The 24,895-nt window shown below is 36.5% G+C and overlaps 1 protein-coding gene across 3 annotated transcripts in view; it reads right to left on the bottom strand.

Moving 5' to 3' along the window:
• Nucleotides 1-24,895, bottom strand: part of CPS1 (carbamoyl-phosphate synthase 1) — a 133,987-nt gene that overhangs the window by 85,116 nt on the left and 23,976 nt on the right. For all 3 annotated transcript variants that reach the window (XM_035726824.1, XM_027590514.2, XM_027590515.2), the window contains exons 3-10: nt 14,755-14,864; nt 10,615-10,759; nt 9,472-9,561; nt 7,498-7,554; nt 5,252-5,344; nt 2,885-2,974; nt 951-1,079; nt 269-375 (exon numbers count right to left, since the gene is read on the bottom strand). In XM_035726824.1, coding sequence (XP_035582717.1) covers nt 269-375; nt 951-1,079; nt 2,885-2,974; nt 5,252-5,344; nt 7,498-7,554; nt 9,472-9,561; nt 10,615-10,759; nt 14,755-14,864 — 821 coding nt within the window. The remainder of the gene's footprint in view (nt 1-268; nt 376-950; nt 1,080-2,884; nt 2,975-5,251; nt 5,345-7,497; nt 7,555-9,471; nt 9,562-10,614; nt 10,760-14,754; nt 14,865-24,895) is intronic.

The raw sequence follows: 24,895 nt of genomic DNA, 5'->3' as shown, positions 1-24,895 counted from the left end.
ATCATTTGATGGAGCATAATAACCTTGATTTATGCCAAGGGAAGGAAAATAACCTTAAACAGTAGCAACATTATTGTTAGAGAAGGCTGCCTTTCAAAAATGCAATAAAAGTGGTATCAGGTAGTCAGACAACTGTGAACCATGTAATAGTACATTTATCTGTTTTTTCTGAAGAAAATGGCATGTAAGTTCCCTAAGGCTTTTGTGTTTAGTTATTAACCATATTTCAGAGCCAGTTTGACCTCTTGGTCAAACCTGTTGGTCATACCTATTGGGCATGGACATCTTGTAGGTTTTGGCACCGGCAGCCAGCCCTGTTATTAAATTTCCTGTACTGATTCCAAACAATGGCTCCTTGCGATCACTCTCCAAAACCTAAATGAGGGAGAATTTTTATTAACCAGAAGTACCGTTTCAAAAAAAGAAAAAAAAAAAGATGCTCCCTCTAGAGGAATAAAAATGAAACATCCTTTTTTTTCTTAATTCACAAAGTAAAGAGAATAGTAATTGAATAAAAAGCTAGACTATAAATAAGAATATGATTGACAAATGTGTAGCATTAGAATTCAAAAAAATGTACTTAATATTCAAACTAAACAAAACTTAATATTTCTTCAGAAACTCGAAGGTGTTATAGCTCCTGAGGTCATGGTGAGAAACATGAATTGTCATTTTACAATTGTATACAAAGACACATTTTGAGATTGGACTCTAGCTCTCCTAACTAGAGGACACAATCCCAGTTATTCTGCCTGAAGAAAGGTTCTTTTTCCTCTGGGACTTTCTCCTCACTGGTTCCTCCCATATAATATCTGCTGACACTGCCTCAGAGGTCACAGATAGGAGCACTAGAGAATATCTCAATCCCTAACATAGATTACAGCCTTTTCAGCTGCACAGACTCCCTCCACCTCACACTCAGATACATATTACCCCCAGGTTTACTGCACCTTTTTGACATTCTGGATTAGTGGTTGTGCAAGAGCAGGGTTCCCGGGTCCTCCAGCAATTAAAAGCCCATCATACTCCATCTTGGTGAAATCATGATTCCAGGGAACTAAATGCACTTCAGCTCCTCGCTGGAAAAAAAAGCAAAAATGATCAAGTCAATAACATTTTTCTTTGCCGAAGTGTAACTTTGTCTAGACCTTCTCTTAACTAACCACTCCCTAAAGGGGAGGGAAAAATAATACATGATTCAAACAAATAATGCAGAGTGACAAATTCCTTGGTGGCTCACTGTATTTTGTGTGATGTATACGAAGCCGATGGTCAATATAAAGTGGAGAAAAAAAACACCATTAAAGTTTTGATCCTGAAAAAATAGATAACACACTTTCCGGTATTTCAGGAGGTTTCAGAGCCTAAAGAATTCCTGACCAGGCACCCAGAGAATATAGGTTATTTTCACTAGCTGTGGTATAGAGTGACCAAAAAAAAACAAAGATAAATCCATTTTCTGTGAAATTTAAGTTGGTCCTCCTCTCACCTTTTTCAGTTTTGCTTGTTTTTAATCTGACTAAATTTTCATCAGCCTTCTTTCCTAGGGTTTTCTCAGACTATCTGTAGAATCTATATTCTGATAGGATAATTAGAACTTTTGTATATAGAAGCGGATAGGAAGATATCCTTGATGGTTTCCCTAGAAGCATTTCCTGAGACAAAGATTTGAGGGAAAGAAGTCTATTTGGAAGGGTTTCTAAAAAGTACCAATAGAAAGCCACACTGTGAGGCACCCCAATAAAGTATGCATTACCAAGCACTATGGACAACTGGAGTTTCAGCCCACTGGCAAACTCCGAGAGCCAGTGTAGACTATCCACCCCCAAGATAACTCAGTCATGGGGCAAAGGAGTTGAGATATTTACCCACTGACCTTCTCTAGTCATTGGGTTGGAGCTGTTTCAGGGATCATTAATTCTGTGGTATTTCCTTCCTACCACCAGGCTCCAACCATCTAAGGAAAGCCCTCAAGCAATGAAGTGCGGGCATTTGCAATTGGAGGATGGGCAAAATGCCTTATAATGGTAAAATGAGAAAGAGATATACACAGGACATTGACAGCATCTGCTACTGAAGAGTCAAATGCAAATTTTTATTAATAAATTGACCAGAATTTGAAATCATGATTTGGCTATCACTGATATTCTCTAATAAAGAGAAGGTGAATTGAAGAATTCCTCTATACTCACATTATTTTGATGTTATGCAAATGTCTGTGTGCATGCGTGCATGTGTGCATTCATGTTTGAGATAGAGAAAGAGAGAGAGACAGAAACAGAAAAAATCTGTGACCTCTGAGGCAGTGTCAGCAGAAACAGAGAGACACACAAACAGGGAGAGAGATGGAGAGCTGGGAGGAGGAGAAATCCCAACAAAACAGTATTTAAGAAAACACTATAATAATGGTGATATTCTCCTGAAGGACTTTTAAGGTTTAATCTTAATTGGTTTCTAAGAGTTTATATAAAGGAATGTGAAAGTTTGTACTGTATCAGGGCATGATCCCTACAAACATTTGGCACATAATAAATGTAGTCCAATGGAGGAGTTCTCCAACTGATTCCAAATTTTTGGTCATCTCTAAATCCAAAGAAAGTAAACATGGCATATCTCAGAATGTCAGTCAATACGTGGTAAGAACAGCCATCATTCTTCTCTGTGTCTGTGGCTTCTGAAGATTTTTTTAAAACATAGTCTACATGTCTAATTTTAACAGGGATACAAATGTTATTTTGTAGATCAAAGACAAGAAGAAGAGAGCGGATCCCCTGACTTTCCAAAGGGAATGCACAAGTTTTCTCTGAAACAGAGAAAGGAAATCAGTTTAACACTAAGATCAATATTACAAATCCTCACCCTTGAGATGTAACAAATTACTTACCTTTACTAGTAGGCGAATTACATTGTTTTTAATCCCGCAGTCTACGGCTACCACTTTCGTGGGGTTTCCTTTGCCATACACCTTGACATCCTGCCATTTTAACAAGCAGAGAGTGAGAGGGAAGTACCAGCCTTGAGCAACATCCCAATATCATAAACACGTCTGAGGATGCTTTGCACTTATATTGGTGACGGATTGATTGCTAACTACTAGGGAGTGACTGGCAGTTAACAATCAATTTATAAGGCACAGCGAGTGCCACAAACTTTATCTTTTTTATGAGGGAAAGAGTACTTTGCTGTTTTATATAAAATGTTGATTACAGTAATAACAATGATCCCTTAGAAATTGGTTGCTTCCATAGTTAACAATAATCTCTCCCATGTTTTGCCTCATTAACAACCAGTGGCAATGGAATTTTCAAGTATTATTGCCTGATTCAGCACTAGGCAGATGTGGTGATAGATACATCATGCTTTAAATACCGCTTGATCCTCAACTTGCAATAAAGTTTGGATGGGGCAGAGCTGTTGTGCATTAGGCTTCTGCAGTGGGGCTAATGGGTAAAATCAGTGTGAGAGTCAGAGGATTGCTAAGCTAGTGTAGACCACTGGACTCTTATAGGTTATTTTGCAATCATTTGCATTTAAATGGTAGACTTCATAAAAGGATCCCCGAGCATATCATAATCATTACCTACATCTTAAGCACTGCTTGGAGTCAGATCCATTTTCACAGGCATTTACCCAGGAAGCAGTTTCCCAAAGTCATAAAAGGAGAAATAATAGAAACGGAGAGAAAGCCTAGAAGCCTGGGTGCCCACACTGATTACAGCTTTGAGAGTTACCTAGTATATTCTGAATTTAGGATGATTTCAATGTTTCCAAAAGGTTTTAGATGAAAGTTGCAACCTGGATATTTGAAAGAGCATTTTACTTTAAGTGAAACATCTATTCTCCACTCTCCACAAACTCTATAGAATGGGAAATCATAATCCTTAGACTATACTTGAAAAAAATATATATGTAAAGTTTGTCACATTTTTTTTTCCTGCTAACTATCCTAGAGAAAAAGTGCCCCATTCCTTCCATGATCTGGGGAAATTACTGCTGAGCTGATCCATAAATTCTACAGATAATTTCATCAGATAATTTGAAAAAGTACAGATTTATTTTTAACCTTAGGCTTCTCCTATAAAATAAAGCAACATTACCATCTAGTTGTAGCTACATCAAATTGCAATTATAAGACAATGAATTAAGTTATCAACCATATCCAAACAAAACTCACAGAATAAATATAATCTGATACAAATATGCATTTTATCACAGCTACAACGAAATTATTTAATTGTGCTAGCATTAAGAAACAGGGTCAGTTTTCACTATTGCAATCTCTCTCTTGATTTGATGTAGATAAAAATACAGACAGCCTCCTTTTTGCTGGTCTCTACAGAAATACATTTTATACTCTCCATAGAGAATGACAGCAATTTTAAGCACAACCTCACAGACACGTGAACATATGAATTTGCATTATGACTCTTGAAGAGAGGAAATGTATTATGCACTGTTTTCAACCTTATTACCACAGAATTCCTTTTAAGGTGAATTTCTCTAGGTCAATGTTCCTCACATGTGTAAAATGCTGCACTAAGCCCCCAAGGTAGTTCTCAATTCTAAAAGGAAAAATAGCCTTTTTTCATGCTGTGTCTCAAATGAATCACTTCACAGGGGAATGTCTAGAAACAACTACAGGATTTAAAATAGTTCCATGCCATTTGAATGGACAAATTTTAGAATTAAAAACAAGGGAATATTGCATATGGCATGATCAGATTCAAAATATACAAGCAATTACATATCTAATTTAACATTCACTGTCTTTAACAACTCCTATTTCTTATGCTTCAACATCCTGTGAACGCATGCTGTGTCCTGCATCAGCATTCAAGGTCAGTACTGATCATCAGGGCCCCATCATCCTGGTCCTCATTTCCATATGAATAGGTATAGGAATAGGAATACCAGATAATATCAACGTGTGTTTTCTCTGAGGCTGACATGCTATTAGGCAATTTTCTGACTTTTAATAACATTTTCTTAAGGAAAGGCCCTGGTGCCCCAAAGTTCTCACAGCTGGAATTCTTCATGAAATGTTGTTCTCCATAGTCATTCTGATTGATGATGGATTGCAGCAAGTAGAAGTTACTAACTTTAAAGGCACTGATTTGTAATATATATTTTAGCAGCTATGAGATCTTTTTTTCCCCTCAACTCTGGTATTTCAGGATGATGATCTCGGCCTACGTGAAGATTTTGGTATTATAAAAAATAAAACTACAAAATGTGAAGGGAAATCTCTCACCTTGGTTGAAACCTCAGCAATCAAATTCTGCTTATTTGGATCCACGAAATCCACAGACTGACCTTCAAATTCAATCTTCCCAAGCATGGTACCCTATCAAAGAAAAAAATTAGACAGTTAAAAGGTAGCAATAGTCAAGGTGCTGACAGGATCCATTCACAAGGACTTAAATGGCTGCTCCAAGATCTCAATGTCTTTATAACTACTTATAACCATCAGCAGAAGTTCCTCATCTTAATCTGGAAAGATGAAATAATTTGCATGGTACAGTCTAAGAAACACCCTGGGAAGTACAATTCATTTTTTTTTAGGGCTGAGACTGGCACCTGGAATAAGCAATTCAAAAAGGCATCAGAATTCAAGTTTCCAAGTTCCAGGCTGGTGCAAATTAGAGCATTTAGGGTACCTATTCCCTTAGTGCATATGACCTAAAGATAGTTCAGTGGAGATATGGACAAAACAATCTTTTGAGAAGAAAATAAGAAATCTAAAAATTGCAGAAAACTGAAAAGAAGGAGAATTAATTACATTATGATAGTAAAATTCATTTACAAAATGATGTGAAATGCTATATAAGTCAGAGCCTTTGAGAAGTAGCATTGAACATGTTCACTGCTTTGGATTTGTTAATGTCCAGCTGTCCCTAAGGCCCTGAACTTTAAAAAATGTTTAGACCTCTGTAAAGTTTTCACAAATTAGCCTTGCTAGCCTGAACATGGCAAATGTTTTCTTATTATTAGCTATGTCTTGTTAGTAAGTCTAGCTTTATCTATTTACAAAAATAGCATATCACATTTAGTAACCAAGACTTTGTGGGTGGGGGGGGGGTCAAGATAAAGTCATTGATTTGCCTTTCTCCAAGGAAATCACTGCATTGAAGGAAAGAGAAAGAAGCCTTTGTTTCCTTCTGAAATGTATTCCTTAGGGAAAGTAGTCACGTGGGAATGAGTGAGGATAGAAAGTACCAGCACGTCATTCTCATTAACATCTATTCTCAGGAAAATTATGGAGGAGGAAATAAAATCAGAAGTAGAGTGGAAGGACTGTGTAAACTCTGTCTTCCTTCTGGTCATGGGTGTGTGGCCGTGCCTCACTTTCAAAAAAAGTTCTTTTCAGAAAGCTGTTCTGTTTGCAGAGATCCTATGTCAATATACATTCTAACAAGGAGTCTACAGCAGATTTTCTTGAAGAGTCTATTTCACTTTGGAAAGTGTATTATTTCTTTTTTTCCTTTAAAAAAAAAAAAGATTTGAATTATTTGAGAAACAAGGAGAGAGCCTGAGTGGGGGAGGGGCAGAGGGAGAAGCAGACTTCCTGCCGAGCAGGAATTTCCCCCGGGGTCATGACAGGAGCCGAAGGCACATGCCTAACCAACACAATGAGCCACCCAGGTACCCCATCCTTTTTTTATGTAATATAATTCAGTGCAAAACTTTAGTGTCACTTGGGGAATTTAGTTAACATTAGTGAGGTAAAGTTTCTTTCTGGTCTAGAATAAGAAGGTTTTGTATAGGAAAAAAAAATAATAGTGCCTTCCACTTACAACCAGAAGAGAAGCAAGCAGATGGCTGAGACAATCTTAAAAGGAGAGGTCAGACGGTTCAGTAATCAGATATGCAAGCAAAAGATAAACTTATCTTTTATCACCTTGGTCATTGGTACAGTCTCAAGAAAGACTATATAACTGACGTAACGTATGCAGGGCTCATTAGACACACCCATGAAATACAACTCATTAATTTCACAAATAACCCCTTCAAGAAGACTAAACAAATAACAGCACCAGTGCTGCACACTTCCTGGTTTGCCTCTTTCAGCAGATGAGTAGTCAATTAAGGCAAAATTGTTATGCACCTGGTTACCTTCTCCACCGGTCTCACTAACCCTGTCACGACTCGCTGGCAGAGGGAACAAACAGTGAGCACTCAATAATCTGCTGCCAAGTGAATTAATCTCAAGTCCATTCAGCAACAAACATCCCAATCGAGTACTCAGTCTTGAAAATTACATCAGAAATAGTAAAACAAGATGACAGAGGTCCAAATCACAGAAATTGGTCAGATTTGTTCTTTCACATATTGTTGGATTCCTCAAGCACTGAGAAAAAATTGAATATATATTATATTTTTTAATTTATAGGGAGTATAGTATATATATATATACAGAGAGAGAGAGAGAAAGAGGGAAGGAGGGAATGAGGGAGGGAGGGAGAGAGAAACAGAGTTGGCTAAAGATGATGATCATACCTTATCCCGAATTATTTTGGTCAGCATTCTTGTATCCACTCCATAAATTGCAGGGACCTATAAGGAAAAGAATTTGTTGTGACAGTGAAATTGGAGGAAATTAGATCCAGCATATTGTTTTCAAGTTATAAACTTAGCATCATCTATCTTCTTGAGCAGTAAATAATTTCCCTACTCCTTCTTTTCTCTGACCCAGGGTGACTGTGTTGTCAGAACACAGTAAATTGCTGTTCCAGTTGGGAACAGGACTTTTAATACCCAGGCCCTGCCTTAGAATAAAAGATGAGAAATTCTGAACATCAATCTTCTGCTACAGTTTTGTTTCTTTTTACACAGGATGTTAAATAGGTAATGTTACATATTTATATACATTACATGTATTTTTATATATATAAATAATGGAATTTGTGAATTTTGTAAGCAATGATATGTAAATAATATGCAAATCCACACTTTGAGCCAAATGTTCTGGCTACCTACTAGACACTCAACACATTTTTCTGAGGATGCTTGTTAAGTAGTCAGGCTGTTATAAGATTTGCCCATCTGATTAGGAAATCAGGCAATACCACCATTTGTTTTCCTTTCTCTGAGTAGTTTGGATAGAGACAGATGTGGTAAAATAAAAGGACAATGAGTTAGGAAGCAGCAAAACAGGTTCTAATTTCTTTTTTCTACCATTTATCTGAGTGATGTTTGAGCAAGGAGTCTTACCTCACCTGTACACAGAAGGAGGTGAACTCGTTACTATCTTAGACCCTCTTTTTTTTTTAAAGATTTTATGTATTTATTTGAGAGAGACTGAGAGAGAGAGAGAAAGAGATTGAGAGAATGAGTGGGGGGAGGGACAGAGGGAGAAGCAGACTCCCTGCTGAGCATAGAGCCTGACGTGGGACTTAATCCTAGGACCCTGGGGTCATGACCTCAGATGAAGGCAGATGTTTAACCAATTGAGCCACCCCAGAGGCTCCTATCTTAGACCCTATTCTACTCTACGTGTCTGTGATCATGAAAGAAAATTCAAAGCACATTTCAAAAACAAACTAACAAGTCATGGATTAAGTTTATACTCAGATCATTGGTTCTGACGCAGAGCAGCCGTAATACCCGTTGCCTAGTGACACAAAGGAAACATTAAAGTGAAGGTCTCCTAAATGACCATTACAAAAATTAGCTGTCTAGGTAATGGAGGTAAATTTGGATAATAGTTGAGAATGAAATAGTAATGATTCAGGAGATGATCTAGATACCTTCTTCTTCCCTTTAAAATTTAGAAAGTATGAAACCCAGGAAGCCAAAATCAAGATTTCTGGATTTGTCAGAAAGGAGCAACATTTAGCCCCAATAGGTAGATGCTCATTGGTGTGGCAGAGCTTTCTTCGAATAATATTCTGTCAGTTGGAGGCTCTGCAGCAACAGAAAACACCAGCAACACTGGAGATGAAGCCAAATATAGCAGGTCCCTTAACTTAAAGTACGTCTGACATTCAAACCAAAGGAATCTTCTTATTTGATTAGAAAAATAATACTTAAACTAAGGAAAGTATAAGATAAGGTTTCTAACCCCCTTCAATTACTACTTCAAATAAGATTATATCTAATTATGTGTCATAGAGTCATAATGTTTAAACCAAAAGAAACTTAATTGTAATCTGTTTATCCTCATAAAAGTTAAAGATTTAGAAAATATGGTATGATTACATGATCTGCACAAAATCACACAGCTAGTTAATGGTAAAGCTGGTCCGTGTACCCATGACTCAAGTTACATATCACAATCGTGGATATAAGGGGATGGGAAAATTAAGTGGTTCAAGAAAATAAAAAATTCTAAGATGTTCTTTAGGTCTTTTCCCCAAAGAGAAATGCTACCAAGCCTGTGTGAGTGCCACCTAACAGATTAAACTAAAAATATGTGGCCCTCGGTGTTTAGAAGAGAATTGGTCCAGACAGGTCAGCCTGCATATTTCTCACCTTTTCTTCCTGTAGCCACTGCCCAAGACTCTTGGTAGCCAGCCAGTGGTGATAGTCATTGCTATAATTCAGCACCAGCAAACCTGCAACCTAGAAAGACAGGGAGTTGGGGTGACTACAAAATATTATCCAACTCCTGTGACTTGTCTTACGAGTCCATTTGGAATTTTGAAAAAAAAAAGCTTTATTATATCCACTGATTCAAGGCTCAAAATTCTGGAGACTTGAAGGAAAAAGATGATCAACATTTTTCTCTTAAAATATATCATTGTTATCTTAATTACCATGTCAAGGAATAGTCTTACCCCATTTGCCGAATCCTGTGACTAAGCTAGGTCCCCCATCTCAGCACCCTGGTACTTTTTCTCCATGGCATTTACCAATAATCTAATTAATAATTAGTTGCTTCATGTACATGAAGAATAAATAATTTTTAATCTACATTTAAAGGAGACTGGGATATATTGGGAAAATTGTGAGAAATAGAATTAAGCTACATGTTCAGTCCAAGACATTCAAAAATAGAGTGATGAATTTGGAGTATACATTTTTTAATTGTTTATATGGTCCACATTCCTAATAGTATCCAAATTTATCTTGATTAGGAAATTTTAATGTGTTTACTTTTAGACTGGCATAGAAGCTATCTTTTATTCATCCTCTAAATAGGGTAAGATTAAAAGCAAATAGTTGATACAGAGTTGATTACTAAAGACCTTTTAAAAGGTAATACATCACCATTTCTTGTAGCTTACTTGTCATTTAGACTTATAACAACATCTTTCCAAATCAAGTCAAGTTTCATCCAAGGCATTAAGAACAAATGCAAAGTGCCATGAAAAATGAAATTCAAAATAATGTCATGTTAAAAATTCTCATAATACGTAGGAATAAGGTCGAGAGCACAAATTTAATGGGTTGTACTACAGTATTGAGGAGAAACTTTGCCCATCCTAGATTCTTAAAAGTAAATCAACTATTCCCCCCTCCAACTGAGACTTTTGATTCATTTTTTAAAGTAGGCTTCATGCCCAACGTGGGGCTCAAACTCACAACCCTGAGATCAAGAGTCTCATGCTCCAGCGACGGAGCCAGCCAGGTGCCCCAAATTGAGACTTTTTAAAGAGTCATCACTGGCACTACCTTAATTCCATCAGACTCCAAATATTTGCTAAGTCCCAGCTTATCCAGTGCAGCGGTGTCAGGGGCTCCACCGTTCCCAATAATGGGATTGGCCATGGTGAGAATCTGTCCCTTGTAGGCAGGGTCAGTAAGAGCTTCCGGGTACCTGAGTAAAGATGCCAAAATATTACCAACAAAAAATGTATGTAACTACAAAACTATAATCTACATACATGCTCTTAATTATTGAATCCTTGAAAATGAGAGAACATGGGATTAAAATCTTATAAGGCTGTGTCTAGATTTTAGCAAATCTCAAGAAATTTTATGATAGAATATGAAAACGTATCCCATCATATGACGGATATGAAAAGACAAACTGACTTCTAAAAAAAAATTTTTTTTTTCATTTGAGTACAGCTGACACACAATGGTCCATTAGTTTTAGGCATAAAACGTAGTGATTCAACTTCTCTATATGTTATGCTCTGTTCTCCACAAGCGTAGCTCCCAGCTGTCATGATACAAGACTATTATTACAGTATCACCGTATTTCCTCTGTGGTGCTCTTTATTCCTGTGACTTATTCATTCCATAACTGGAAGCCTGTACTTTCCACTCCCTTTCCCCCATTTTGTCCATCCCTCCCTCCCCCTTCCCTCTGGCAACCACCAGTTTGTTCTCTGTATTTATGGGTCTGATTCTGCTTTTAACTTAAACTGACTCATAAGTACTAAGGCATATTCTCATATAATTTTCATTCCCTCAACTTCTTAAACTTTTTAATTCCTTAAAAAATTCCTTCACAGAGTCTGATTTTCTAAAAGATTGCTCTATTTAAAGTTTTCAGGTGTCCTGAAGTTTCCCCTTGCCTACCAGACAGGAATCCAAACTGATATTTACTATTAAGGGCTGCCGGTTTCACCAAAATATTAATTGTCAAAAAATTTTAAGTTTTTTAAAAATATCTTTTAGGAAACTGAAGAGTATCCTGATTACATCACTGGTGACTGCATGGGTGTCTATGTTTATTAAAATTCATTCAACATTTAAAATGACTGAGTTAGGGGCGCCTGGGTGGCTCAGTCGTTAAGCGTCTGCCTTCGGCTCAGGTCATGATCCCAGGGTCCTGGGATCGAGCCCAGCATCAGGCTCCCTGCTCGGCGGGAAGCCTGCTTCTCCCTCTCCCACTCCCCCTGCTTGTGTTCCCTCTCTCGCTGTGTCTCTCTCTGCCAAATAAATAAAATCTTTAAAAATAAATAAATAAATAAAATAAAATGACTGAGTTAATTTCTGTGGCAGAATTACCCAATAACATAAAGGCCATAGGTTTTTATTTTAAAGTCTGGAGAAGGGGAAAAATAAGAATACATATATTCGGGGCGCCTGGGTGGCTCAGTCGTTAAGCATCTGCCTTCACTCAGGTCATGATCCCAGGGTCCTGGGATGGAGCCCCGCGTCGGGCTCCCTGCTTGGCAGAAGCCTGCTTCTCCCTCTCCCACTCCCCCTGTTTGTGTTCCCTCTCTCGCTGTGTCTTTCTCTGTCAAATAAATAAAATCTTTAACAACAACAACAAAAAAGAATACATATAGTCTATGAAAGAATTACTCAATATAGTTGATTTTAGAAAGAAGTATATAAGTTTATGAATTTATTAAAGAAGTATATAAGTTTGAGAGTTATCTACTTAGAAAAAAAAACAATCCCACAAAAATTGACCTGAAGCACTTCTGACTTCTAAATCAAAAGATTCCAAATAACTATTTTAAAGTACTGATGTAGAATTAGGGAGAAAGGCATTAGGTCTTCATTTTAAAGTTAAAAACACATATATCCTCAATTTTATGATATATATATGTATGCATATATATCACTCTTATTCTTAATATTAAGAAACATTATTTCAGTAAATACCAGGAGTTATCTTTATTCCATGCACTGGTATACAGTGCAAATGAGATTTCCCCCCACCCCTCTCATGCCCCTACCCACCCCGCTCACATTTTCACTTTCCGCAGAAAGAGTTAAACCAAATCTTTCTTATGGATTACTACTGGTAATGAATTTAGGTGCTGAGGGGGACAGAATCAACAACCTTGAAACCAATAAAGTTCAACTCAGGCATTAGTCAACATAAATTCTTCAACCCCATCCAGACAAACTCCTCCCAGAACTACCTTTGTCAACAAAACACTTAGTCTTTCAGCTCAGCAAACCCCTGAGGTGACTAGAGTGCTGTAATATTTATCCACACCTCCATCAGCTAATTTCTCAGATGCCTCTCACCTGTCAGGAACTGATAATTTTTTAACCAAGGCTTACACATAATATAAATGCATTTCTTGAAGATGAAAAACAAAATAACCCCTTTAATTATCAACCACCTTATTGGGTGAGCCATACAACGAATGAAAGCAACAGTTCTCAGTGGAAAATAGGGTCTGTGGACTAATCTTATTAATGAAAGCCTTTTCCTACCTCAAAAACATCTTTAATTAATTTAATTTTACTTTCCTTTCTCTCCATAAAAGAACTGGCCATTCCCTTTAAACATATGCTTATAATACTCTCTCCGGTAAGTGAATAAATACAGCTTGTCCTAGAGAACCGCAGTGTTAGAAGCAAATTAATCCATCAGGTCCTGTTTGACTTTTGTGATGTGACAAGATTTATTACCCATAATCTATCACAGAGAAGAAAACTCTAGTGCCCTCCATCATTCTGATCTCTATTAAACAGTTGTTTGTTGGCAGGTATATTAACATAGCTAGTAATTAGTGCTGTCGAAAAGCTTAAATAATTGCCTGATGAAGCAAAACTTTGCAAACAGCTTTCAAACGCAGTCATTTAACGTTCTCACCAGTGGAACTATTTTAAAACCCCCCTAATATTCTTCGTTTCCAACAGAGAGCCAAGAGTTTGGAGGAGAATGTATATTAATAATATAATGGAAGTTTGGTCAGTCGATAACTTCAATATCAGTTAACCCAACATCTCCTTGTCTTTATAAGGTTAACTGAATTTTCCTAAAGAATTTGTCAAATACTCTAAAGAAGTTTAGTGCACTGAATCTCTAAGGGAAACGTCTTGAAACGATCCAGTCATATTTTTTAAAGGACTCATAAATTTTTTTAATCCCAGCTATAAATTACTGTCTAATCCAGGCCCCTCATTTTTATAGTGGAAACTAGGATTCAGAAAGGTTAAGTGATTTTCTCAATATCACATAATCTGTTATCATTGAAAATTAGACCAGAACTTCAGCCTCCTGGTTCCCAGTGAACAAACATTTGTTGGCTGATAAGAACAGCTACGTGAGGGCGCTTGGGTGGCTCAGTTGGTTAAGCGACTGCCTTCAGCTCAGGTCATGATCCCAGGGTCCTGGGATCGAGTCCCACATCGGGCTCCCAGCTCAGCGGGGAGCCTGCTTCTCCCTCTGACCCTCTCCCCTCTCATGCTGTTTCTCTCTCTCTCTCTCAAATAAATAAATAAAATCTTTAAAAAAAAAAAAAAAAAAGAACAGCTACGTGATTTCTGCAGCAGCTCCGATCTTTGTTGCTGTACATCTATTAGCAGATCTTAAACACTGAGTTAGGTCTCGATTGATAAATTTTGAAAATATCAGATCTGTGAACCTGCTCTCCCTTTGATTACTTTCAGACAATAAATGGATTTGTTATTTCACCTTTCTTCCTCTTGTGTGAAATTACACAGAGTACCTAAGAACTTTCTCAGCTCCTTATAGTACTTCATATCAGATGTGCAAGGTTGATTCTTGACTTCGCCAAAGGGGTGGTACTGGAGCGTGCTATCCATCCTTTGCCTTGCTCCAGTTTTTACCTTAATCAGATCCATACCTTCCCTGACAGAAACCATTTAGCAATCTCATATGACCTGCATCCTCCGACTCTAGGTTTCTAGAATTAATGTTATGCTTTATTTTCAGGGGAATACCAGTGTCCAAGTTCTCTTTCACTTACCACAGCAGAGAGGAGTTTGTATCTATGCTGGAAAAGTCTACTTAAAAGCACAGTGCAATGTCCGGACAATATGTAGTCTTATTATGATGTGATGATTTCAGCTCCCCACCATGAGTAAGATCGTCTAGCTATTCCTCTACACACGGGAAGAAGAAAACCTTGGAGCAGGAGCATTACTCACCCTCCCAGGCCAGTGTTAAAAACCACTTCACCAGCGACAGAGGATGGATGGCCAAAGGAGTAACCTTTCACTTTAGTTCCATCTTCCAGGACAATGTGTGCTGTCTGTGCCTAAAGAAACAGATGCGTGAATCTTAGCAGAATACAAAATATGAGGCACAACTAGTTGAAAACAGTCCAAAGATACAATACACAAACTCATTAAATAAATGTCCAGAATATATGATGAAACCATACTGCCTATATTTGGAGTTTCTCCCCTGCTCCTTGTCACTTTTCTTCAGATGTATGGCTCTTGTCACGGGTAGGTGTTTTATTTTGTTTTGCTTGAAAGAAGAACCAAAGCATGTTGATACATTGTCTATTTTACGTCTACTTGTAGAATTACTGACAATCCAGAAATACTTCAGTTGACCTGAAATGCTATGTGTCTATCTTTTCCCCCTTAATATTCCACAGCTTTGCTCAAGTAAAGCTTTAAGGGAAGTTCATGAGTTTGCAAAAACATTGTGTATTGTACCATACAGCTCATCATCACTCTGAGGTTTAGAGCTAGAAGGAATCTTAAAGATTATCCATCAAATTGTGTTCCAGAGAGCTCTTGTGTTTGATGGAGTTGTCCCAAGGGCTGCCCCTCCACACCAGCTTTATGATCATAAAGAAGTTGAAATTTTATCACTCTATTAACACTGATACAAAAGCAAGCACTGTGAAACATCTAAAAATAGATCACATTACATTTTTTAGTAGAGTTCATTATGTCCATGCCTGGTTCTCTCTTTAGAGTACGAGGCATTCTGAATTTATAACTTCACCATACTAATCTTTGAACAACTTCTATAAAATTCTTGGCTAAGAAGAGGGACAATGAGAGAAACTTATCTAAGAAACAGGCATCAGCCACTCTTCAAAAATACACTAAATTCTATTGTTGAAAAAATTTATGTCAAATCTCAATTTCCATAAAAGTCAGGGAAGAGAGAAATATGTTAAACTACACTTTAGGAGGCAAAATATAGACTCTGCAAAAACTACAGGGCAAAATAAGTGGAATATGGTCTTTAAAAATAACTATAAAGAAAAACATCTCTGTAAGAATTGAGGAAATTTTATTAATTTTTGGTGAAATTTTTTAAGATTGAAGATGGCATTGTGCTTATATTTAAAGTTCTTTTTAAAAAAGATATACAGTGAAATACTTAAGGATAAAATACTATGATATCTGACATTTCCTTTAAAATACTCAGGGGTTAGGGTGAATGGGTAGGGATATGAAATACATTCGGCCAGGAGTTGAAATTGTTGGAGTAAGGGAGATCAGTGTGCTCTTCTTTCTACAAAGATTAAGTGCAGCCATTAAAGAGAAACATAGGAATTCTCTCTTTCTCTCACATTTTTAGGACTGGACTCATAGTGCCTAATCCTTTCATACACCTGCCATCCACCCCACTCCCACCAAACAGACACACACACACACACACACACACACCCCAACCTTGGTATACAGCAGAAACTCAGTAAGCGATTTCTAGACCTTTGTTACTACGCTCCTTTAGCTTTGCAACATGCACTCAGCTTTTCCAGTGTTAACATGGAAAAACCTGATTATTTTTCTGTAGTAGCCTTCTCTGTAGAAATACAATGCCTCTTTTAGGTACAAACCACACAAATCTCTTGGGATTGGAACGATTGCTCTTTAATGTATAAAGTAGTGCTTGATCATCTTTAAACCAGTGTATCCTGTGCCTAAATATTGTTTATGTGTAGGTACGCATATACATGAACTTACATTTACACACCAAAATAATTTAGTATTTCCTATTAAAATTAATATGTTTAAGATACTCATCTCAATAGGAAAGTTCTTTTTTTTTTAAGTCAGAGGCACAATGCATGGACTTCAAATTTATATTTCTGAGAAAGATTGAATAAAGTGCTGGACTGCATACTTTATATGTGTTTCTATGTGCGAGTGCATATGTGTGTGTCCACAGGCAGAGTTAACCAAAAGAATTTTGTCCTTTACTTGGCTTATCAAATAATCTTTGAGATAGTTTTGTTTTATGTAGAGCCTTGGAACTAGTGTTCGAGATCTCAAGCTTGATACTTTATCTTTAAGTAGTTATGGTTTATCTTCTCAGCAACTAAGCTGAAAAAGCTTTTGGAATTTAAGAAACAAAACAGATGAACATAGAGGAAGGGAAGAAAAAATAAAATAAGATGAAAACAGAGAGGGACTCTTAACTATAGGGAACAAACTGAGAGTTTCTGGACAGGAGATGGGGGGGGTTGGGGTAACTGGATGATGGGTATTAAGGAGGGCACTTAATGTAATGAGCACTGGGTGTTATCTGCAACTGATGAATCACTAAATTCTACCCCTGAAACTAATAATACAGTGTATGTTACCTAAATTAAATTTTAATTTAAAAAAAAGCTTTTGGATTTACTCAGAACAAAGGAAACCACAATATGTAATTAACGTAGTATGAGTGATGACAAGTTCTGAATTCTGCTTCTGTATACAGGAAATCAACTTAGCATGTCATTTCTTCTTATAGCATGATTTTCTTATTTTGCATTTTATTTTAACTTGCCCACTATTGTTTACTTACAATTTAAGACAGAGGTTGATGATTTTAGAAATTAAGAGTGATAATGTTTAGTGTATTGCTAAAGATTGTTACAAGCTAATCAAATGTCTACAGTGATGGTTCTCAGTAGGGGTATTTTTAATGGGAAAATTCCCTAGGTATCTCTGACATGTTTTACTAGGTGAAGCTCTTTGGTCCAAGTAATGAAAATTCACTGTCAAAAAAGTATTTTCTCCTAAAGGTATTATTTTCTGTTCTTGAGGAAGTCATGTGTAACCTACACGCTTTCACAAAATGGAAGGAGGAAAGAAAACATTTTCCTAAATAATATGTAACTTTGATAGAACCTAAAATAACTGCACCTACTTGGCAAAATGAGTATGAACTACAAATTTCAACTGTTTTCTTTACACCAGTTTATCTACCCTACTCTAAGCCATCCGTGCCTAAAATATCATGTTTACTTTTTTACTTTTTTTTTTCTTTTCTCTTCTTATCTAAGAATTTCAAATTGTCTGATCTCTGGGTTAGACACCATCTAATTATTTTAAGGAAAGGTAAAAATTAACATAAGCAAATCCAATTCTTGTTAGCCTGTTCCTACAATTCCATTTGGCATTTTTCTTTCTCTCTCCACGGGACTAGATTTCTACTTTGCTTTCAGTCTTTTAAAGATATATTTGAGGAGACATTTACTGTTGCCTGAAATAGTCCCTGAGACTGTGTTCAATATGTCTTTTTGATCCTTTAATTATATCTTTTGTTCTTTTTGGCAGCTTTTATAGATCTTCCAATCCTCTTTCTCACTACACATTATATTGTTACAAGGCTTCTGCTTATTGCCTATAGAGTCCTTTATATTCCACTTAACTACATGGGCCTCTGATGAGTTTAAAATGATGAGTGCCAATTGACTTATCTATGAATTGATAGAGGAACTCTGAACAAAGACCTATTATTTGGAATATCCTCTTCTAGCTAATAGTTCCCCAAATGCTATTTCATTGCAATGAGTCCAAAAGAAATCACCTTGTGACTATTGTAAGATATTTTAGTAGCCTTGTTCTAGCAGAAAGAGGTCCATAGGCTAGGAATTAGATTGTAACATTAAGGGATAATTTAAGTGCTTACTGCCAGAGCCCTTGAATACTTTGAATGCTGAAAGTACAAAGGAAACCTTAAGGAAGAGAAGCCTGTACACTCATACAGTGTCAGGAAAAGTAACCAAAGGATATATAAATATGAATTCTACTAAGTAAAGGACCTCTATCATGACATGGTCCCTATGTGTTTAATAAAAATATATGTGCCAAGAAGACTGCTTAGACATTCAGGTCAAAAACTCAATGAACTCCTACCATGTACCAAATCCCACACTAGGCTCTAGAAATACATGGACAAATGTCCCCAGGCCCTCCACTTAGCAAAAGGGCTAGATACATGTCTGAATGGTAAAAGGAAGAAACCTCCAGAATAATATCACTGAAGCACCTGGAGATAACAAAGATAAATAAAATATCCTTTCCTTTGGTAGATTTTTCTTTAATAAAAGAATTCACCCTTTCTTTTCATCTATGCTTTAAGTAATACAAATTTAAGTTTTAAGAAAGAAATTCATGTCAAATTTTGAATTTAAAGTTCAAAATTTAAAGATTCTTTCAAGGGGTGCCTGTGTGGCTCAGCTGGTTAAGCGTCTGGCTCTTGGTTTTGGCTCCAGTGTTGATCTCAGGGTCATGAGATCAAGCCCTGTGTCAGGCTTTGTGCTCAGTGCAGAGTGTGCTGGAGATTCTCTCTTCCTTTCCCTCTGTCCCTCCCACTTGTGCTCTCTCCCTCTCTCTCTCTCTCAAATAAATAAATCTTTAAAAGAAGAAGATGCCTTCAAGTCTGCTCAAATGTCATCCATCTTCTTGGAGAGATGTACATTGACCCTCTTATTTAAAATAATGTGCCTCCCACTGCTCTATCTGTTCTTCCTTTATAGAAGTCATTGCCTCCTAACGTATCACCCAGTGTCTTATTTTTGCCAGCCTTATCCTACTGGAAAGCAAATTTCATGTGGGCAAAGTATTAGGTCTGCTTTGTACACTGGTGCACTTCCAGGGCCAACATCAGTGCCTGGCACAGAGTAGACAATTGTTCAATTTTTGTTGCATGAATAAAGATTCATTGAGTATCAATCTGAAGAAAATAACACAAGAAAATACCGGAAATCATTACTATTTCTATCATTATTATTCAGCTTTTAGTTTGTTCAAGGTATGAGCTTAAAAATAAGCAAATACTTGTTTTGAGTCATCTTTCCATTATGCTTAACTAGGATAGTTAAGCCTTTCTATAACATCTTTAATTCAGTCTCATAATGTGGAGATACTATGTTGGGAAAGAGAAAGAGATATGAGTGGCATTGAGGGAGACAAGGGTGAAGAAGGGAAAGATCAGTGGCTGGTTATACCAGCATAGGCATACTGAGCATGCTGTACGTAAGAGTACAAATACATGTTGTGCAGAGCTGAGACAAACATCATGATAACTCGAAACAAAAGGTCATTTATATCAATTTACTAGACATTTCACATGAAAGAGGCTGACGGTGCTTGAATTACTTAACAAACTGTTTCATTCCCTATTTCACTTTGCAAACATAGACAAAGAATGAGAAAGCTCTCCTTACCCAGTATATTCTAAAAATATAGGGGTATGGGAAGAAAATAGACATTGGGGAGGGTATGTGCTATGGTGAGCACTGTGAATTGCATAAGACTGTTGAATCACAGACCTGTACCTCTGAAACAAATAATACATTATATGTTAAAAAAAAAAAAAAGAAGAAGAAGATAGCAGGAAAGGAAAAATGAAGGGGGTGGGAATCAGAAGGGGAGATGAACCATGAGAGACTATGGACTCTGAGAAACAAACTGAGGGTTCTAGAGGGGAGGAGGGTGGGAGATGGGTTAGCCCTGTGATGGATATTAAGGAGGGCATATATTGCATGGAGCTTGGGTGTTATATACAAACAATGAATCATGGAACACTACATCAAAAACTAATGATGTAATGTATGGTGATTAACATAACATAATAAGAAAAAGAAAATTCTGTTTTATTCTATTGAATTTTAAGATAATTTATACAAATCAATCTTGAAGAAAAATTATTTTACATTTCTCATATTATTCTTGGGTATTAAAAATACGAGTTTGCCACAGCAGATTCAAGTGAAAGGTCCAAGGTAAGGTGAACTCAAAGGGATCAAAAGTTATTTTGTACACTGAAAGCTGTTTACTTCTTGATCACCAGAGTTAGGTGAATAAACATGTATTATTACCCACCTTGCTCAAGTCGAAGTTGGAGTCTAACTGACTGCTGCTGCCTACCTCTTTGTCAATCATTGTAGAGCAATGTAAGCCTGCAATAAATTCCAAAGTGAGTTTAATCTGACCCCTGCTTGGTAGAATTATGAAGGATTTTAGTCTGGTTTGCACTCACTAGACATGGAGAACAACTCTTCTCCAAAATGCAAATACTTATATGAGCATTATTTGCAGATGGCTACTTTGGATTTTTCCTTTGCTTTTGTTGTTGTTGTTGTTTTTGTTGTTGACCTGGGATGAACAGTCTCAATTCTTTTTACATGTCCTTATAGTTCTTCATTTTACTTTTTCCCCTCTGGGTCTTTAACTAGTATTCCAATAACTTTTCTCAGTAAAACCTTCAGGAAAATTAAGTTCCATGTGTGTCAGGATCCACTTAGTGGCTTAATTTTAACTGAGCACTCATTTTCATTAGTGTAATTCTTCATCACTAATTAAATGTGTATGAAATTATAAGAATATTCTTCAAATTTCAAGATTATAGCCAATAAAAAAATTTAACTTTTAATTCACTATCTAATTTTAGATTTTAGTGCCTCAAAGTCAAAAAACTAGTTAAATGTTGTTGTTGTTGTTGTTCTTGTTGTTGTTGTTAGTTGCTTTTATTCATAGTGACTCAACCAAATTGACAATAAAATGCTGAGATATAACAAAGAAATTTTGGGTCGTATCTGTACCCATCTTCAGCTTAGCAGTTAAGAGATATTTAAACTGCTTTTTATTAATGGAATGTAAATCAATACCTTTTCTCCACTCAATATCCTTTACCAACCCAAACAAGCATAGTCCCCTAAAGGTAACAAGGAGAGGAACCTTAGCACAGGGGACAGCAGAACAAGAAGCGTCTATCTGGAAATCTCATTTCAATAAGGTCAATCACATTGGACTTGCCAAATGCTTAGATCACAGATTTGAAAGATAAAATAACTATGCATTATAAATATATAAATATATATAGACATTTCAGGATAAGAGTAAGTATAATGTTCCATCTAACCAGGTAAGGAATTATTTTAAGTATAGAGGGGGTAGATTTCTGGAGAAAAGCAAGTGTTTCAAGAGAAAAAAAATTCATAGACTATGGTCAGTTACTTCTTCTACCCTGACCCCATCCATACCAATCTGTGCACAGCCCTATCTATTAGGGACTACTTAAAACTGGGCTCTGTGATTATCATTTGATCTCACTCGTATGTGGAATTTAAGAAACAAAACAAGAGGATCATAGAGGAAAAGAGAAAAAAATAAAACAAGACAAAATCAGAGAGAGAGACAAACCATAAGAGACTCTTAATCATAGGAATCAAACTGAGGGTTGCTGAAGGGGAAGGGGGTGGGCGTTTGATGTAATGAGCACTGGGTATTATATAAGACTGATGTAATGAGCACTGGGTATTATATAAGACTGATGTAATGAGCACTGGGTATTATATAAGACTGATGAGTCTCTGGACTCTACCTCTGAAACAAATAATACATTACATGTTAATTAATTGAATTGAAATGAATGAATGAATGAATGAAACTGTGCTCTGTGGAAGGGAAGGAGGGTAATATAAATGTGGTTGGGTTGGAGAGAGCAATTTTGAACATCTCTCCCACCTTTCACCGTTTTGCTTTCTCTCTCCCCATCCCCACCCTTCCTGGTAAAATATGGATTTCACTGGTTTTTTGGTTTGTTTTTTGTTTGATTAGTTTTGGTTTTGGTTTTATAAATGTGATTAATTGTTGTGTATTAAAGGTCAACTCTACAGATGCCTTTGGAGACTTTGTCAGAAAAACAAGCCTTGAAGAGCCATAATGACTCAGGTATGCCCAAGTTCTCACCCTCACCCCTGCCCTCCCTTCTTTCTACCTAACTGAACTCTACCACTTGTTTGAAACCCAAGTTTGATCATCCTTGTGCACTAGCCAAACAAGCAGTAGAAGACTGGTCCCTTTGCAAGTTAAGGCTAAACAAAAATTGGCACTTATTATTTACTGCCCCATATCCAAGTATATGACCAATTTCTCCAATAAGATTATAGGCAACAACAGACAACATCAAGGACAGAGAGCCTGCCTTGTCTTTCCAACACAGCCTCACTAGCACATAACACAATGTCTGGCACATAGTGGGTGATTGGAGAAACCATTTTATACCTCCCTGAATTCATATGTTGGCCCATGAAGTTAACTTTCAGAGACTTTGGAAAGGTCACTTAACCCCTGGTCCACAAAGGAAAAGAGGAATGATTGGTGACTTTGGGAAATGGAATTGAGCAAGACTGGCTCAGCTCTTCTTAACTCTCTTTTCAAAGAAACCTGTTCTCAGTTGTACATCAAGATGGGAGAGCTGCAGCTGTGAGTGAACACACTTGACTCAGGGAATAGGAGTTATAAGAAACCTATTTCGTTACAGATCTAGGCCCCGTCTTCTAAAAAGCTTTAACAGTAATAAAGCTGATATTCAGATTGCTGTCTATTTGAATACTCTGTCTTATTTCTGTATTGATTCTAAATATAGAGATTGAAGAGAGGGTATCATTAATTATCACCCTAAAATCTTACCAGTAGAAAGTACCTTGCAAAAACTGATTGGTTGAATGAATGAATGAATGAATGAATGAATGAATGAATGAATCTTTGAATGAATGGCTATCAGGTGGCAAAGATGCTACATAATTCTATTTTTGCTTCTCTGGAACATAACTGGCTTGCAGAATGCGCTCCTGCTTTGCTCCAGTCGTATTTTAACTATTCCTCGTAGGCACTGCTCGCAAAGGTTAAGAAGCAACGGGCAATGTACAGCTGTCTTTAACTCCATGTGATTTATTTCCTGGGAGACTAGTTAAGGGAATAAAGAACACCTGCTTTCACAGTATTTTTCTCTGTGAAGAGAAAATATTCCACCAACTAGAGATGTAACTGGGTACAGCAATTCCTTTTTATAAAGCCAATACATCATACTTAAGCTTTATTCACACTTTAGTAAAATCACTTTAATCAGATAATATACTAACTGTTCAGCAGAGTACTGCTAAATGATAATGAATTCAGTAAAACAGAAAAAAGGAAAGTATACACTCTCTTCCAAATGATCTTCTCCATTATTTCCTTTAATACTGAAAATTATAAACTTTAATACTGAAAATAATAAACATCTATTTTTTTTCATTTTATACTTAATATAAGTTTTTACTTTTCACCACATTTTGAATTCTTATTTCATTTGTCTTATTTTTGGTTGAACTCTTTTATAAAATGTAGATTTCTAATTCAGTATTTTTCTAGTAGCAATCAGTTTTACAAATCTTTCAAGTCCAAAGATATTAAGTCTAATAGTAAGATGTTGGAGTTTCGGTGTCTCTCTCTTTGGCATCTTTTCCTAACATCCCTTGGGAGTAACAACTTTCAAATCACATCTGGTCCTACAGGCTAGATAATAAAGTTACTTAAATAATTACTACTGCAATTAAAAATAATTCCACTGTTAATGGGAATGCAAAATGATGCAGCCATTATGGGAAATGGTATGGAGAGCTTTCAAAAAAGAAGTAAAACTGGACTAACATATAATCCAGCAATCCTACTTCTGGATATTTACCCAAAGAACTGAATTCAGGATCTCAAAGAGATATTAAAACTTCATCTTCATTGCAGCACTATTCACAATAGTCAAGATATGGAAGCAACCTAAACATCCATCAACAGATGAGTAGATAAAGAAAATGCGGCATATACATACAATAGAATATTATTCAGCTTTAAAAAAGGAATGAAATCCTGTCATATATGGCAATATGAATGGACCTTGAGGACATTATGCTAAGTGAAATAAATCAGTCACAGAAGGACAAATACTGCATGAGTCCACGTACATAAAATACCTGAAATAGTCAAACTCATAGAATCAGAAAGAAGAAATGTGGTTGCCAGGGGCCAGGGGAAGAGGGAAATGGGAGTTATTAACCAACAGACATAAAGTCTCAAATGTTTAAGATGAATAAGTTCTAGTAATCTGCTATACAACATTATCCCTAAAACTGCACTGTACAGTTAAAAATCTGTTAAGAGGATGGATCTCAGGTTAAGTACTCTTACTACAATAAAATAATAAAATAAAATAAAACAGTTCGACCTCATCACATAGTATCTAATAATTCATAATGACTATTAATAACTCATAGGTAGTCAT

The sequence above is a fragment of the Zalophus californianus genome, chromosome 3, assembly GCF_009762305.2.
Source record: "Zalophus californianus isolate mZalCal1 chromosome 3, mZalCal1.pri.v2, whole genome shotgun sequence".
Taxonomy (NCBI): Eukaryota; Metazoa; Chordata; class Mammalia; order Carnivora; family Otariidae; genus Zalophus; species Zalophus californianus.
The sequence above is the reverse complement of the archived record's forward strand: the minus strand, read 5'-3'. Positions and strand labels throughout refer to the sequence as shown.